The following is a 15334-nucleotide window of genomic DNA, read 5'->3' as shown; positions in this document are numbered from 1 at the left end:
CAACCAGTCTGTTGCACCCCCGTTATCAAAGACGTTGCGCCTACTTAATGCTGTTTACGACACTATCGACATATATATGTTCGCAGAGTGAATTCACAGTAGCGATGTTGTGTATATTATGTATTTAATACTATATAAGTGCTTTATTATGTTTTATTTAATGTTTCTCGACATTATCGTATTAGCATAGCCTGTAAGGATAATGTATGTATTTCTGTAATCTAATATATAAAATTCTCGTGTCGCAATGTTCGTTCCCATACTCCTCCAAAACGACTCGACCGATTCTTATATGCATATTCAGTAGATCTGAGAATCGGCTACTATCTATCTTTCAAACCCCTAAGTGATAAGGGGTGTTCACCCCAAAAAAATTTTTATATTTTTTAGACAAAAATTTTAGTTTTTATATTTTTAAGATACAGCATACCAGCCCTTAATTTTCTCCCCTTTACGATCAACCCCTTTTTTTTATTTGTTAAATATGACTTGAACTCTGAGGTTTTAGAGAGGTTATAGATAATAATTCACAAAACAACCTAAAAAGTTTTTATCTGAACAGTCTCTGGGGTAGCATAGCAAAATGATCCATGTTGGTATGTACTTAACAGGTAGGCTAAGTAAAATCACATTAAGGAGAAATGAAGTTCGCGGGGACACCTAGTAAATAAATAAATATTTTTATGTCTGCTTCAAAAACCTTAGTCTGAAATTTATGGCTTATAAGAGATTGTGCCAGATACAGCTTCTTTCATTTCGTTATAATGGTGATGAATATCCTCTTCAACTGGGGATATAATTGGGTGTCTTTGTACACCTCAACAGGAAATGTAAAGAAAAACTATTTTTTTCTCGCATTTTTCTTTCTAAAAGAGTTAATATCGAGTTCAACACTATTATTATATATTGCTATTTTTCGAATTCAAACAACGAAAAACGTGTTACTTTTTAACCGACTTCAAAAACTATTCAAGAAAAGAGTAAGAGTAGTAAGAGTTCAATTTGTCTGAAGTCCAATTGTAAACTTAACTCCTATAGTGACATTTTTGACGAAGGTCTCGTATCTAAATCTTCCCGGTTTCTTCCACACAGGTGCAGCTTTCGGCTTCCATTCGATAGCCCTCCAAGCTGGTGCTCAATTGTCGGAGCATTTGCCCAAAATAGTTCCACGCTTGTACAGATATCGGTTTGACCCGACTCCGAGGATTCAGAACTCTATGGCTAGCATTTGGCAAGCCATTGTACCTAATACACAGGCCACGGTAAGTTTTCTCTTTATTTTTAACTATAAATTTAAACCAGAAACACTGTCATCTGTAAGGGAAAATATGGCAATAAATAATATTATTCATGTACACACACACTGATAAACGTATAATAAAAATAAATTAAAACATATCTTGATGAAAGTACATATTTTTTTGAATTTATAAAATTTATTTCAAAAATTTTATGCTACATGCTTATTTATAATCTGATAACTTTGTTTGTTGTGCGAGAACATTTAATATTTGCAGAGGGTTTAAAACCCACAATTATCTTTCATCTGGTTGTTCGCTAACTACGTGTAGTAATCCTGAGATCCAACGTTCGAATCCCGGCTGGGAATGTTTTTTTTTATTTTTTTTTACTGACGCCAGGACCAAGGGTTGTAACGTCGCTGATTTTTAGGCGGAATTTGCACTAAGAAATCTATTTTCTATGTTACAGGTCCAAAAATACCATAAAGAAATATTGGCTGACTTGACAGCTAATTTGACGTCAAACCAGTGGAGAGTTCGAATGTCATGTTGTAATGCACTATCGGATTTATTAAGGTGGGTTTTACATTAAAAACGTACAATTCACAAAGCCCGCTATTTATATAATTTGTTAAATGTCAAAATCAATATATGGACTATAAAAACAATATACATATACACTTCATTTTATTAATTTATAGTATGTCAACATTAAAATATTTTTATTTTAAATTGATTATAATTTTAATTTTCTTTCCTACCTAAATGGTGGTTACATGCATTTTTTAAATGACAATATAATATAATTTTTGTATGACAATATTTTTTTTTCTATAATTTAATAAAAATGTAATTAATATATTTTAAATTAATTGTGTAACAGAGGTGCAAAGAGTCTTCACGAATCATTAGAACAATTGCCATCAATTTGGGGTCAACTATTTCGGGTGATGGACGATGTGCACGAAGGGACACGACAGGCAGCCACTTCTACTGCAAATGTTTTATCTAAGGTAATATTAATGTATATTTTATTGTTTTATATATATTTTATTATAAAATATAAACAAATAATTACAATAGATTCTGTCGAAAATGGTGTATTATCTGAATTATAAGGTTTGCTTTTGTACCCCTAGATGGCGCTGACTGTCATCTAAAACGCGCTATCGTTTTGCTCCGTTGCTCATATATAATGTTAGCTCTGTGTATGTCTGTAGAAAAATTATCAGTGAAACAGACATATTTTTGTGAGAGTTTGAAATAGTGTCATTGTTACACTGTCAACCAGCTCTAGTGTGTATTTAATTATTTTAATTTATATTATCATTTTTGTATCTATCGTAGTATCGTAACAATATTTATAATTATTGTTTAGTTGGTGGCTGTTGCTTTTTGTTTATGGCGTCATGTCAATTTGAAATTATATAAGTCTGTTGTAATCGGATTAGTAAAGCAAATTATATTTAATTAAAATATTTGTTTGAGAAGAACTATTTAGTATTTATACTTGGTAGTTTTAAGTTTAAGCTGCCTCATTTTAACCTTAATAAATTTATTAAGGCTTTGTACCAATTTGATTATCTTGATGTTTATCGTTTTATTCGACTTTAACTGTGTTCTGATTTCAAAGAAACATGTTTTTCCTAAATTATTTAATTTTCTTGGTATCGCTCACCCGCCTCTGCAAAATATTTAGTCCAGAATCTTCTATTCTTTAATAAAAATATAGATAAGTGGTTTTTCCGTTCAATAGATGGCGTTGCCTGTTGTCTAAAAGGCGTTATCATAATACACGTTTACAAACACATATATTCGAAGCGTCAACCAGTTCCTTACAACAGAACTCGAACGGAAATAATTATGAGAAATTTTTGGGAGAGCTTGGAACCTTGTTATGTTCTTAACAAGTGTTACCAGTTCTGTTCAGACTTTTATCTTAGTGAATTTATTTATTATAGTAATATGATATATCTAATAGTAGGGGAGCCCACGATGCTAAATGGGAATTCACTCGAGCTTCATAGAGACCTATTGGGTTCCGAAGCTTAGTTAATTATAAGAAAACCTTTTCATCGGTGGACATACTCGAACGCGACAGATATTGATAGCATCCATTTCCTACGTATTTTTAATAATGTACGTATGTTAATCTGATTGTTGGTCGTACGTAAGGGTTGAAAATGTAAAAAAAAATATCGAGCGCGTCAGATTTTCTAAGGAGGTGTTAGGTGAACCTAAACAAAGCTCCCATCTAATAATCTGACGATTTGGATGTAATGCAAACTCGCGGTCGTTATTAGAATGTGCAAAAAAAAATCGCCATTTTGACATACTCAATCGCGTCTGATTAAGATTTATATATTACGGTGCGTACAAACTATATAACATAACATGTTTCAGATAATGTAGACACTGAATGTTATAAAACATGTTAACCCAGCATCTACGTTTTTTTGTTTTTCTTTTGTTATTAAAAATGGTTATATATAACATTTATTATATTGCATTGTTATTCTAATGTGTACAGTATTGTTTTATGTTAAAATGTTGAATAACAAGGTTACATAATGTGGACGTGTTATAAAACACAAGTTATATAATATGTTACATAGTCTGTACGCACCCTTAGGCTGATTTTAGTCCCACGCCGACCGCACGCGCACCGTCGCGGTCGGCGCTGATGGTCGAGATATATGAACTTCAAGGAAGCGTTTTTGAATGACGCGTAGCTATCAGCGCGCACGGTGGTCAGCGCTGATGGCGCTGATGGAATGAATTTACTTTCGTCAGTCCTCAAAGTGCCATATTACAAGACAAAGTCTCCTACAACGGCTCTCTGCTCAATCAATGGATGAACATGGAGTCTTCGTCGTCCCCGCTTTTTATTTTTTGAGATATGATATGAATCTGACGATTATCTCGAGGGATTCGCCTTATCTAATTAAATTTTTTTAAATCATTGAGTTTAATGGATTGATAAACTCTGAAAATAGCAAAAAGTGTATGTTGTTCAAGTAGAACTTGTATTTATTATAGATTAATTTTTAAAAAATGTTTAAAAAGAATAAAAAATAAAAATTAACCGGAAGAACAACAACATTTTTCTAATGTTTATAATGTAAATTTTATTGACTTTTGCAAAGTAGTTTCACCACAAAATACACACTTTATGTTAATATTACTCAAAGTTAATATTTTATACGAATATAGGCATCACGCAGCCGCACGTATTAAACTTTATCGACGAATTTTTCTGACTTCGGCTTGTGGAAATCGTCAGATTATATATTTTTTGTCATCCTTGAATTATTTCCTTCATAATAAAAAAAAATCAGGCACGCTCGAGAATGTCGAGATGACGTTTTTGTACAACTTTGCAGCCCTCCCCTTTCTTTACGTTACTTGCAAATTGTCAGATTAGTGAAATATACACTTCTTAGCATGAAACTAACTTAGCCTACCTTAATCTGATGCGCTCGAGAAAGTCTGATTATTAACTTTTTTTTATTAATCTGATCCTTTATCTTTGACGGGCGGCCATATATCTGGCCCTGTATATTAATCTGCTATGCTGGAGTAAATCCCGAAATCCCCTCTTGGGCTCCCTAGCTATATGGTTAGTAACTTGAAATACAATTGAAATTTATTAATTAAGAGCAACGTGTCAAATGTCAATTGTCAATCAGTCGTTGAATATTAAGGAATTTTTAGGAAAGGATTTTACCCCAAGAGCACGACATTTGTTCTAATATTTCACAATATATTTATTTATTTTTCTTTTATACAAAAAAGTATTTAAATTTAATTTGATTTCTGTGAATACTAACCATGATAAAGTACGTGTGCTATTTTATGTGAAATTAATTTTCAGCTTTGCATCCAAGCTTCAGATGTGGGCCAGGGTAAAGATGGGAAGGAAATTGTGTCAGCGATACTTCCTGTTCTCTTGGAAACGGGGATCACTAATCTAGTCAGGGAGGTGAGGAGTGTGAGGTGAGGATTTTTGCTATCAGAAAAAATTAAAGCAAGATTAACTTTAAAATAAACATAATGTTTTCTTACTGTACTTAGAGTATTTTTTAATCTTTTTACTATTATTGCCCCTAATCAGCTTGTCTCTAGACAAAGGCCACCAAATGTCGCCATGTTGATTTGAGTCACTTTAAACGTAAATGTAGTAAGAACATAATAATATTTGTAAAACAATTTAGGCAGCTAGGTGAGGGGTACCGGGTTCGATTCCCGGTTCGAGGGCAAGATTTAATTTAAATTTGTTCTCGGCCTTTGGGAGGGTTGTGCGGTACCGGGCGAGTGCCTAAACCGTACATGAAGGACACGGTCGAATTTCTAAAGACAAGCACGAATTAATGTCTAATGGCTAATGCACAAATCGTGCCAGAGCCATAAAAAAAATAAAAAAAAACAATTTAGTCTTATTGTATAAGTATTACGTCACGCAATTTTTGGAGATTATTGACCCCCCCCCCCCATGTAAGACGCCGTAACGTTTTTCTGTATCCAATGGTAAAACGTTTCGAGACCACCCAGTGACTCTTTATACCTAAAAGTTATTGGAAAGTCGAAAATAATATTAACAGTAACGCGTAATTCAATCCCCGCCCCGCGTCTTAAGTTTTAGAAAAGGACCCCCCCTCCCCCGAAAATTCGTTACGTAATACTGGAACGCTCCCTAATACAAATTTATGCGAGGTTACAAAAAATAATAGCGTATAAAATGCTCACTACTAATCAAACACAATGAATACTACCTTTTATTTTTAATCTATGAAAAACACAATTATTATATTTATAAAATTTATTATTCCAGCTTGCAAACCGTGTCCAAATTAGTGACCGCCGCCGGGTCCAGTTTGGCCCCGTTTTTGGGCCGGTTGGTCCCAGCGTTGTTAGCTGCGGCGGGTGACCTTGAATCTGCAAAACTCTCGTATTTGAGTACCGTACTTGCGGATAGCGGATCACGTGAAGTGTTGGACGATATGCGAGCAAGTGCCACGAGGCAACATTACACTACAGACACTGTAGTTAAGGTATGTTCGAAAATCGTGGTTTTTTATTTTTGACAAAAAAATGGTAAATTGTTTAATGGCTATTAATAATTCTCGTAATTAGCTACTTATATATATTAATTGTGACTCATTAATATTAGCTTTTACGGTTTTGTTTTTTTATAATTTTTTTTTTTTTATATTTTACTTTTTTTTTAGTTATAGTTAGTGTTACATGTTATTTTATTTTCTTCTTTCTTTCTTCCATACTAGGGTTGCCTGGAAGAAATCGCTTGCTAGCGATAAGGCCGCCCATTGCCTAAGAATGCCATGTTTTGTATAACGCAACGAAGTGTACATAAATAAATAATGTCAATGTCTAATATAGTTAGATTTATATTAAAAGTTAATTACGAATTGTAATTTAAAATAATTAAATGTTCATAAGAATACGGTAAAAATAAGATTTTGTAGTTTTTTGAAGAAATGACAATTAAATATTAGAGAAATAAATTTTTTCAAATTATTACTATTTATAGTTTAATTATTTTTTTCATTACATTTTTGATTCTTTTACGTTTAATAGATATTACTTTGTGCTGTCTCTTTAGGCACCGAGGTAAACCTTTTTTTATAATTCAGTTTGAAATAATGTTTCAAATATTCTGTGTAAATAGGAACGTTATATTATTGTCATTGGCCTTTCGGTCAGGCTGTCAAAATAGCGCCTGGACCAAATTTATTTCTTAACTAGAACAACAGCACACACACACTTGAAGCGAACCGAATGGGAAATTTTTTGTTTTTATTTTTATTGTTTTTGATATGTCTTATTTTATTTTTTCTTTGAGTATTGTTATTTTGTGTGTGTGTTTTTCGTATGTTAAGTCTATGTCTAAATTAAAAAAAACTTATCTTTTTTGCAGTGTATGCCCTTCATCGACATAGAGGTAATGAAAGAAATGCTCCCAAAAATTTTAGAGCTGTCTAAATCTCCCCAACTGGGTACGAAGGTTGCGTGTGCGCATTTCCTCGTTCTCGCCGCACATTACTTGCGAGCTGAGATAGAACCAGTCGCAGGAAAAATCATGACCAATCTCCTAAATGGAACCTTTGATAGGAACTCCACGGTTAGAAAGAATTACGCTGAGGCTCTTGGACAGATTTCGGCCTTTGCTAAGGTGAGTTACATCATCAAAATATTATTTCTGCGGGGATCGAACTCGAAACGAATGATTTTCGTACCAATTATTAAAAGGCCGGCAACGCACTTGCGATCCCTCTGGAAATGTGACTGTCCTTGAACGGCGGTACCACTTAGCCTCTTGCTCATTTGTTCCGTTATATAAAAATTAAAAAAAAAAGCTTTTTTAAAAACTCACCTATATTGTGATAACAATTTTAGCATACCAACAAAACTGCCACAGATGAGTTCTATTGCTATTTTTTGACGATTTATTTCCTCCGAAACGGCTCGACCGATTCTTATGAATTTTTTTATGCATATTCAGTAACTCTGAGAATCGGCTACTATCTATCTTTCAAACCCCTAAGTGATAAAGGGTGTCCACACCAAAATTTTATTTTTTAGACATTTTTTTTTTCTTTGTATTTTTTTATGATGCAGCATTCAAAAATTCATACAACCCATAATTACTACCCCTCTACGATCAACCCCAATTTTTGTAGATACTAGTTAGTTTTATTGACCTAAAAAATGTTTCCTAGAAATAATATGCATACGGCTAAACAACGTTTGCCGGGTCAGCTAGTTTTATTATAAAGTTTATACGCATTACTCACAATAACTTATTTTTCATACATTTATAGAATTTTCCCATTAATGCTTAATTTTTATTTAAATTATAAACACACTTTTAGCAACAATCAATTGAGAAGCTGATGAAGAAATTGGTGAATCTATACGAGACGAAAGAGGATGATTTGGCGAGGTCTGCTATTGCTCTGACTTTGAAATCTGTGGCCAAAGCCAAGATCGAACATATCAAAGACAATGAAGGGATACTTGCACCAATTGTCTTCCTTGCGATGCACGCGCCCAAGGATAATGGTAACATTTAACTATTTAAAGATAAAACTTTTTAACCGGATTAAAGTTATGTATTATTATAAATTTACAATTATTTAACAAAATTTTAAATTTAACCGACGTTTCGCGTGCTTTACAGCGTGCGTGGTCACGGTGACTTAACTATTTATTTAAGTACAATTAATATTATAATTAAAATATAGTGGCTTCAGTATGCGACTCTCATACCTGAGGTCGTAGGTTCGATCCCCGGCTGTGCACCAATGGACTTTCGTTCAATGTGCGCATTTAACATTTGCTCGAACGATGAAAGAAAACATCGTGAGGAAACCGACATGTCTTAGACCCAAGTCGACGGCGTGTGTCAGGCACTGGAGGCTGATCACCTACTTGCCTATTAGATTTAAAAATGATCATGAAACAGATTCAGAAATCTGTAGCCAAGACTAAATGAGGTTGTAGCGCCACTGATTTATTTTATTTGTAATTTAAAAGGAGGACAACTGGCCTATCGCTTTCGATCTCTTCCAGGCAACCACTGTGATTAAAATGAAACAACAGAGTAAACAATCGCGTCCTATTAATATTAATTTGTTATTTCGATACAAGTTAACTTAGCGATAATATTTACGTCCCGGTTGTATTCTTTTGATTCTACCGAACTAGCACGTATGGAGTTACGTAAAGTATGTCCGAAATACTCAACTTTCCATTTTTTAACCGTCATAAGCACTTCTTTGTTTATTGGAAATACTTAACCAGAAAACAGTAGTTTAATTTGACAGTAATATTCCGTTACGTTTCTTGTAAATAAATTGTCTCTTGCATTATGGTTTTTTTACACGCTTTATATTAGCTTCACCTGTACGTATGTATGTACATACATACGTACAGGTCCTTCGGACTCGATTTTGACCCACTTTTAACGGGCAGATTTAATTCAAATTTTGCGCACCTGTCAAAGATCGATGACAATGCAATAATCCGAAAAAAATAAATGAAAAAAATAAATAATAGTTTAAATAAACTAAAAAACACGCTTTTAAAGCACATCAAACTGGGTTGCTCGATCACAGAGCGCCCCACTCTTTTTCACAATAATACTAGTATTTTTTGTTCATTACCATTTTCAGCCTAAATTAGGAATTATTTTTCACTTTTTAGTTTGATGTGCTTTAAAAGCGTGTTTTTTAGTTTATTTAAACTATTATTTATTAAATATTCACTTTTAAATATTTATTATCGTAGAGTCAAACACGGTAGAGATGTTTGAAGAAATATGGACAGACATGAGCCCGGCGAGAGAGAGTGGCATCAAACAGCACTTACCAGTTCTCAGAGAGGAGATAGAAAAGGCTCTCAACTCCAGCAGTTGGACTAAGAAGATTCAGGTGATTATTTATTTTAATTTCAAAATACGTAACAATAGTATTAATTTAATTAATTATTAAGTTTAGAAATAATTTTATTTTCAATTGAAATATTATTCTTGTTTTTTTAATAAATGAATTTAACTAGCACAAGAAGCCTCTTAACTAGATTTAAAAAAAAAACATTTAATGCAATTATATAAATCGTGGATTTTAGAATTGTATTTGTTACCATAGTTATATGTATATATAAAAACTAGCAAATTCGTAAAAAAGTCGTTTTACCATGTATAGTATTTCTAGGAAACATTTTATTAGTTCAATAAAAATAACTATCTACAATTATAAAAAATGGGGGTTGATCGTGGGGGAAAATTAGGGGTTGTATGAATTTTTGTATGCTGTTTATCATAAAAAAAGTAGCCGATTCTCAGACTTACTTAATATGAATAAAAAAATTTCATAAGAATCGATCGAGCCGTTTCGGAGGAGTATGGGAACGAACATTGTGACACGAGAATTTTATATATTGAAGATTTCATAATAACCAACTATGTAATTACTAATTGACTAAAACAATAACTTATGTTATTGTTTTAATCTCTCTTGCTTTTCAAAAAAATAAGGGTAACTCTTCCCGAAGTAATAGCTTTTCGTTTTTGAATAACATTTAATAATAATACAATTATATTTTACCTATACTATTGGTCTTACTATATATATTATTATACTTGGTCATTTTAGTAAATTACAAGTAATTTCAATGACCTATATTTACTTTGTTTCTACCACGCCCAACAATATAAATATATATTCATAAATAAATGAATTATTCAACCGATTTTAATAAGACCTTCAGAACAATGTGACAGACTCATATTTATTACTTTTATCTTTAATATTTTTTTTTTATTTTTTCAGTTTTAACTAAGGTTTAGATTTTTTCTGACATATAATATCGACGCTCTATGTCTTTAATGCGTATTTGAAGCCTATTTTTGAATCAACAGGCAGCAAACGCAATAAAAACAATATGCAAGGAGTTGTCGAGCGGGCTCGGAGAGCAGAGGGAAGTGTTCGTTCGTTCGTTACTGGCGGCCGTACACGGGAAGACATTTGATGGGAAAGAGCATGTCGTGGAAGCGCTGGCTTCGCTTTGCAGGTATATTTAACCGACTTTGAAAAGGTCTCAGTATATTAAAGCTTTCAATAATTAATAAATTGCTGAATTTTTCGGAAATAAAGTTAAATAAATCGGGTATTCTAACAACACAGCTTTATCATAATACATTTAGTAGATTTTAAGACACGGTAAAATTTTCAAAAAAAATTTTTACAGTAGATGTTTTATTATTTCGCTTTATGGCAAGCAATCTCTAAATTACAAAATACCAACTACAATAACGATTTTGATGACATATTGCCTATTGATTTTGGGAACATTTAACGACGTGAAAAATTTTGATTTTGATGACATATTATTGCCAATTGATTTTGGGAACTGGTAGTAAATTTAAATTTAGAATATTGTTTTCAAAAGGAAGGTGACTAGATTTTTGAAGGCACGGTGCTTTAATTATGTCCCTAACATCCATTTCTCATGCAGTTATTAGATTTCATGTTTTGAGATGACATAATAAATAATTTTCACAGTCTCATGTTTGTTTAATATAGCTGATTGTACGGGTTTTTTTATTCATCAATGATTATATGTATTACTTTCAAGGCATATGGGACTTATTTATTTAGATCCTCCTTTTTTAATATTGACGTTCATAAGAGTACGGTTACCAAAATGGTTAAATAAATCTGAAAATAAACTTAAATTAAAATCCATTTTTGTCTCAATATGTGCAGTGTATTCGTCAAATACGACCGGTATTAAGACATATATTTAGCAGCAATAGTTGTATAGAATTGTCATTAAATTGCAGCGTAAAAGAAGGTGAATCGCCGATCTCGACTGCGCTAGCGACAGAATGCGTGAACGCATTACTAGTAGAGAGCCGCAAACAAGACATGGCGTACAAGAAACATGCAATTTCCGCTCTTGGCTCCGCTCTCGCCGCTACCCACTGCGATGTCTTCAACCAAGTCTACGATATCGTCAAAGTTATATTGTCCAAGGTATTTCAATGAATGATGAAAATAAAAAAAAATATCTCCAATAAGAAATATTTCTAAGATAAATGTTGTAAGTCCTAAACTATAACGTTTTTCTTTAATAAGGTTTGCTTGGAATAGATCGCTTAGTACCGAAAAGGCCGCCCCTTGTACCATGTAATTGCTTTTAAGTTTATTGTTAATCCTGTATGTGCAAATAAATATATAACTGTACAATCTAAACCGAAGTCCGGCGTTCGTTTCCCGGCGTAATAAAACAAATATTTTTGCAGGTACAGTGACCGATCTGTAAAGTATAATAATTTTCACAGGATGAAAACTCAATGGAAAAGGATTCAGATGACGAAGACACCGAAAGCTCAAGAAAGAGACGCGAACAACTCACCGCTCTGAAGGAAGCCGCTTACGAGCTTCTGGGAAAGGCTTGGCCCAAAAATTCCGATACTCAGGGTAACTATGCTTCTTATAACATTGGATTAATTTAAGAAATGACTTTGAAAACTGAAGAAAGACAGCAGCTTAGCTGTGCTACAACCTTGAGCTCTGGGCCTCAGATTTCTGTTACCATAGATTAGTTTAAGAAATGACTTTGAATGCGAGAGAAACTGAAGAAAGACAGCAGATTAGTGGTGCTACAACCTTGAGCTCTGGGCCTCAGATTTCTGTTACCGTAGATTAGTTTAAGAAATGACTTTGAATGCGAGAGAAACTGAAGAAAGACAGCAGATTAATGGTGCTACAACCTTGAGCTCTGGGTCTCAGATTTCTGTTACCGTAGATTAGTTTAAGAAATGACTTTGAATGCGAGAGAAACTGAAGAAAGACAGCAGATTAGTGGTGCTACAACCTTGAGCTCTGGGCCTCAGATTTCTGTATCTGTTTCGTGATCATTATTTTCCTTAATAGACAAGTAGAAGATCAGTCTTCTGCCTGACATACGATTCTTGTTTTGCTCTAAGTCATGCCGGTTTCCTCACTATTCATTTACCGTACAAGAGTGTGTTGGTGCACAACCGGGCCACGAACCTACGACCTGAGGGATGAGAGTCCTACGCTGAAGCCACGGTGCTTTTGGCTAGTCGACATAAGTAGAATAATACAAAAGAAAATAAACTCTTCATATTTAGAATATTGTCCCTTTAAATACTAAAATTAGCGTGGTTTAATCCAGTGTATTTTCAATTGAGATCTTTATGTTGTTTTGTAAGACTGCTTTGTGTGCTTAGAAACAGCTAATTTTAGATAAATACTCTTTCAGGGACGGGGTTTTTGCATATGTTCATTATTTTTATTAATCAAAATTTTCTAAATACAACAAATTACAAGTAACACCCAAATATCAAAACGAAACTTAATCTAAAATAAAAAAGATAAAAAAAATTCATAAAATGAACTAAAAACTTACGGTTCATGAATTACAACGCAATACAAAAGAATAACAAAATACATAAATTACAAAAGTCACGATTGAGATAAAGACTTTTTAAAAGAGGTGAGAGAGATAAGCCAATCTTATTAATGGTATTGTCTTACAGAAAAATACCAAGATTTATTCTTTGAGCATTGCTCCAAGTCCTACCCATCAAGCTCGCGGTCAACTCAACTAGCGATATTATCCGGCGTCGCTCAAGTGTTGGAAAGACTTGTGATACTTAACGTTGATGCAATGGACACGGATGAAGATCGAGATAAGGCAATTAATTCTGTCACCACACACGTCGCTGCTATCGTCGACTATACGCTTAGTAAGTATAACATTTGAATTTCGAATGTTGAAATACTTATATAAAACTTACAGGCAAAAAAAACTAGTATCGTATATTTTAATTTCGAATTTTATAAAAAATTATATATGCACTGTAAATAAAAAAGTAGAAAAGAACATTTGAATTTCGAAGGTCAAAATAATTATATTTATTTATTGGCAGGGTATCAATGAAAAAGCTAGAATCTTGGTATTTGAATTTCGAATGGTAATTGAATTATATAAATACTTTATGCGCAGGGCATAAATAAAATAAAAATGGTGCGTGTACTTATGTACGCGCGTAAGAAGTTATACTTCTTTGGCTTTCTTTATTTTTTTAAAATATTAAATAATTAATAATAAATATTTAGTGTTAATAATTTAACAAATTTAATATTTTTATTCAATTATTAATTAATATTAATAATTATTTATTATTTTATTATATTATTAATTCAATTTAATAACTAGGTATATTTCATAACCTTTTAACTAAGTAACAATAGGTCTTTGTGAAAAAGCATTGCTAAATTTCTTTGAAAAAATAATTAAAACTCCTTTATTTGTTTAAAAGGTAAATGACAAATGTCATTATGATCATTCAAAATTCTTGGCATACGAACTTCACGCATATTCTATTTCTTTTTACTTGTAGATTGTCTTATTCCTATCTCGCTCGCGCACGCTATAATCACACTCCCAATTTTGTGTCACAGGTGCGCGCGCATCGTAAAATTTCACTCTCATAAATTTTTCATAACGCGCCTAAAGAAGTATAACTTCAAAAAGTATCGAACATTCGAATGTCAAAAGAATAATATAGACGACGAATGTCGAATTGTAATATTTTTTGTTCATTACGATACGCAAGTCAGTTTATATCACCAAATTTCCATATTTTTTCATGCGTGTAGTTTCTAGTCGGTCATATTTTCAAACCTTGTGTTTTTACGAGGATTTATAACTAATATGTTACTATAATTATAACCTTATTATTGTTATACTAAATATGTATTTTTATTTATTTTTCCGTATGGTATAGAAATTATTCTATTTTTTTAGAAAACAGTAACCAAGTTCGGAGCAGGCGGGACGCCCTCAATGTTTTGGAAATACTCACAAAGCGATTAAAAGGTATTATTTTTCGGCTTGACTCATATTTTTTATTGTTATTTAAACTGAAATAAACGAAAGTTAATTCTATATTGTGAGAGACTAAATTCTTTATTTTTATTTGCTCTATGTTTATAGATCTGCAGAAAACAGAAGAATTGAACAGACTCAAGCAGATCTACCAGACATATGCGCAGGACCTTTCTAAGGACTCTTCACACGAACTGCGAACTAAAGTAGAAAGCGTTAAAGTGTATTTTAAATAAATTTTTCGATTCTGAATAAATTATGAGAAACAACGGCATTTTTTTAACACTTTATTAACTTAAACTATGGAATGAAATAACGAATGACAATAGCTGCATACATAAATTATGATAAATTTCATTACACGTGTATTTAATAAATAAAATTTAAAACATTTATTATCAAAGCATTTAAGCCATACATATTATATTAATATTACTAAAATTATTATCAACGTTTTCGTGTTAAAACAACTAAGATATAGTTCCCGGCAAGTTGGCTAACGCGATTAGTTGCGCAGAAGTCGATTTTTTTCTATTAAACATACATGTGCCACATCTAGCGAAGATATTAGGTATTTATACCGAAGAGATAAAAACTAGTTTAAATATTTAAGACGTCAAATAAAAAGATTTGTTTTTTTTATATATAAT

The 15334-nt window shown here is 32.5% G+C and overlaps 1 protein-coding gene across 1 annotated transcript in view; it reads left to right on the top strand.

Annotated features, from left to right (window-relative positions):
- The window catches only part of LOC125056362 (proteasome-associated protein ECM29 homolog), a 33370-nt gene extending 18420 nt beyond the window's left edge, over positions 1 to 14950 (top strand). The window contains exons 24-37 of the mRNA XM_047659400.1: positions 1093 to 1262; positions 1711 to 1817; positions 2125 to 2254; positions 5116 to 5237; positions 6073 to 6292; positions 7177 to 7431; positions 8132 to 8321; positions 9549 to 9691; positions 10681 to 10832; positions 11605 to 11797; positions 12106 to 12244; positions 13330 to 13539; positions 14604 to 14675; positions 14793 to 14950. Coding sequence (XP_047515356.1) covers positions 1093 to 1262; positions 1711 to 1817; positions 2125 to 2254; positions 5116 to 5237; positions 6073 to 6292; positions 7177 to 7431; positions 8132 to 8321; positions 9549 to 9691; positions 10681 to 10832; positions 11605 to 11797; positions 12106 to 12244; positions 13330 to 13539; positions 14604 to 14675; positions 14793 to 14920 — 2231 coding nt within the window. The 3' untranslated portion in view covers positions 14921 to 14950. The remainder of the gene's footprint in view (positions 1 to 1092; positions 1263 to 1710; positions 1818 to 2124; positions 2255 to 5115; positions 5238 to 6072; positions 6293 to 7176; positions 7432 to 8131; positions 8322 to 9548; positions 9692 to 10680; positions 10833 to 11604; positions 11798 to 12105; positions 12245 to 13329; positions 13540 to 14603; positions 14676 to 14792) is intronic.
- Positions 14951 to 15334: the final 384 nt, after the last annotated feature.

This window comes from Pieris napi, chromosome 15 (assembly GCF_905475465.1).
Source record: "Pieris napi chromosome 15, ilPieNapi1.2, whole genome shotgun sequence".
In the NCBI taxonomy this organism is placed as follows: domain Eukaryota; kingdom Metazoa; phylum Arthropoda; class Insecta; order Lepidoptera; family Pieridae; genus Pieris; species Pieris napi.
The sequence above is the reverse complement of the archived record's forward strand: the minus strand, read 5'-3'. Positions and strand labels throughout refer to the sequence as shown.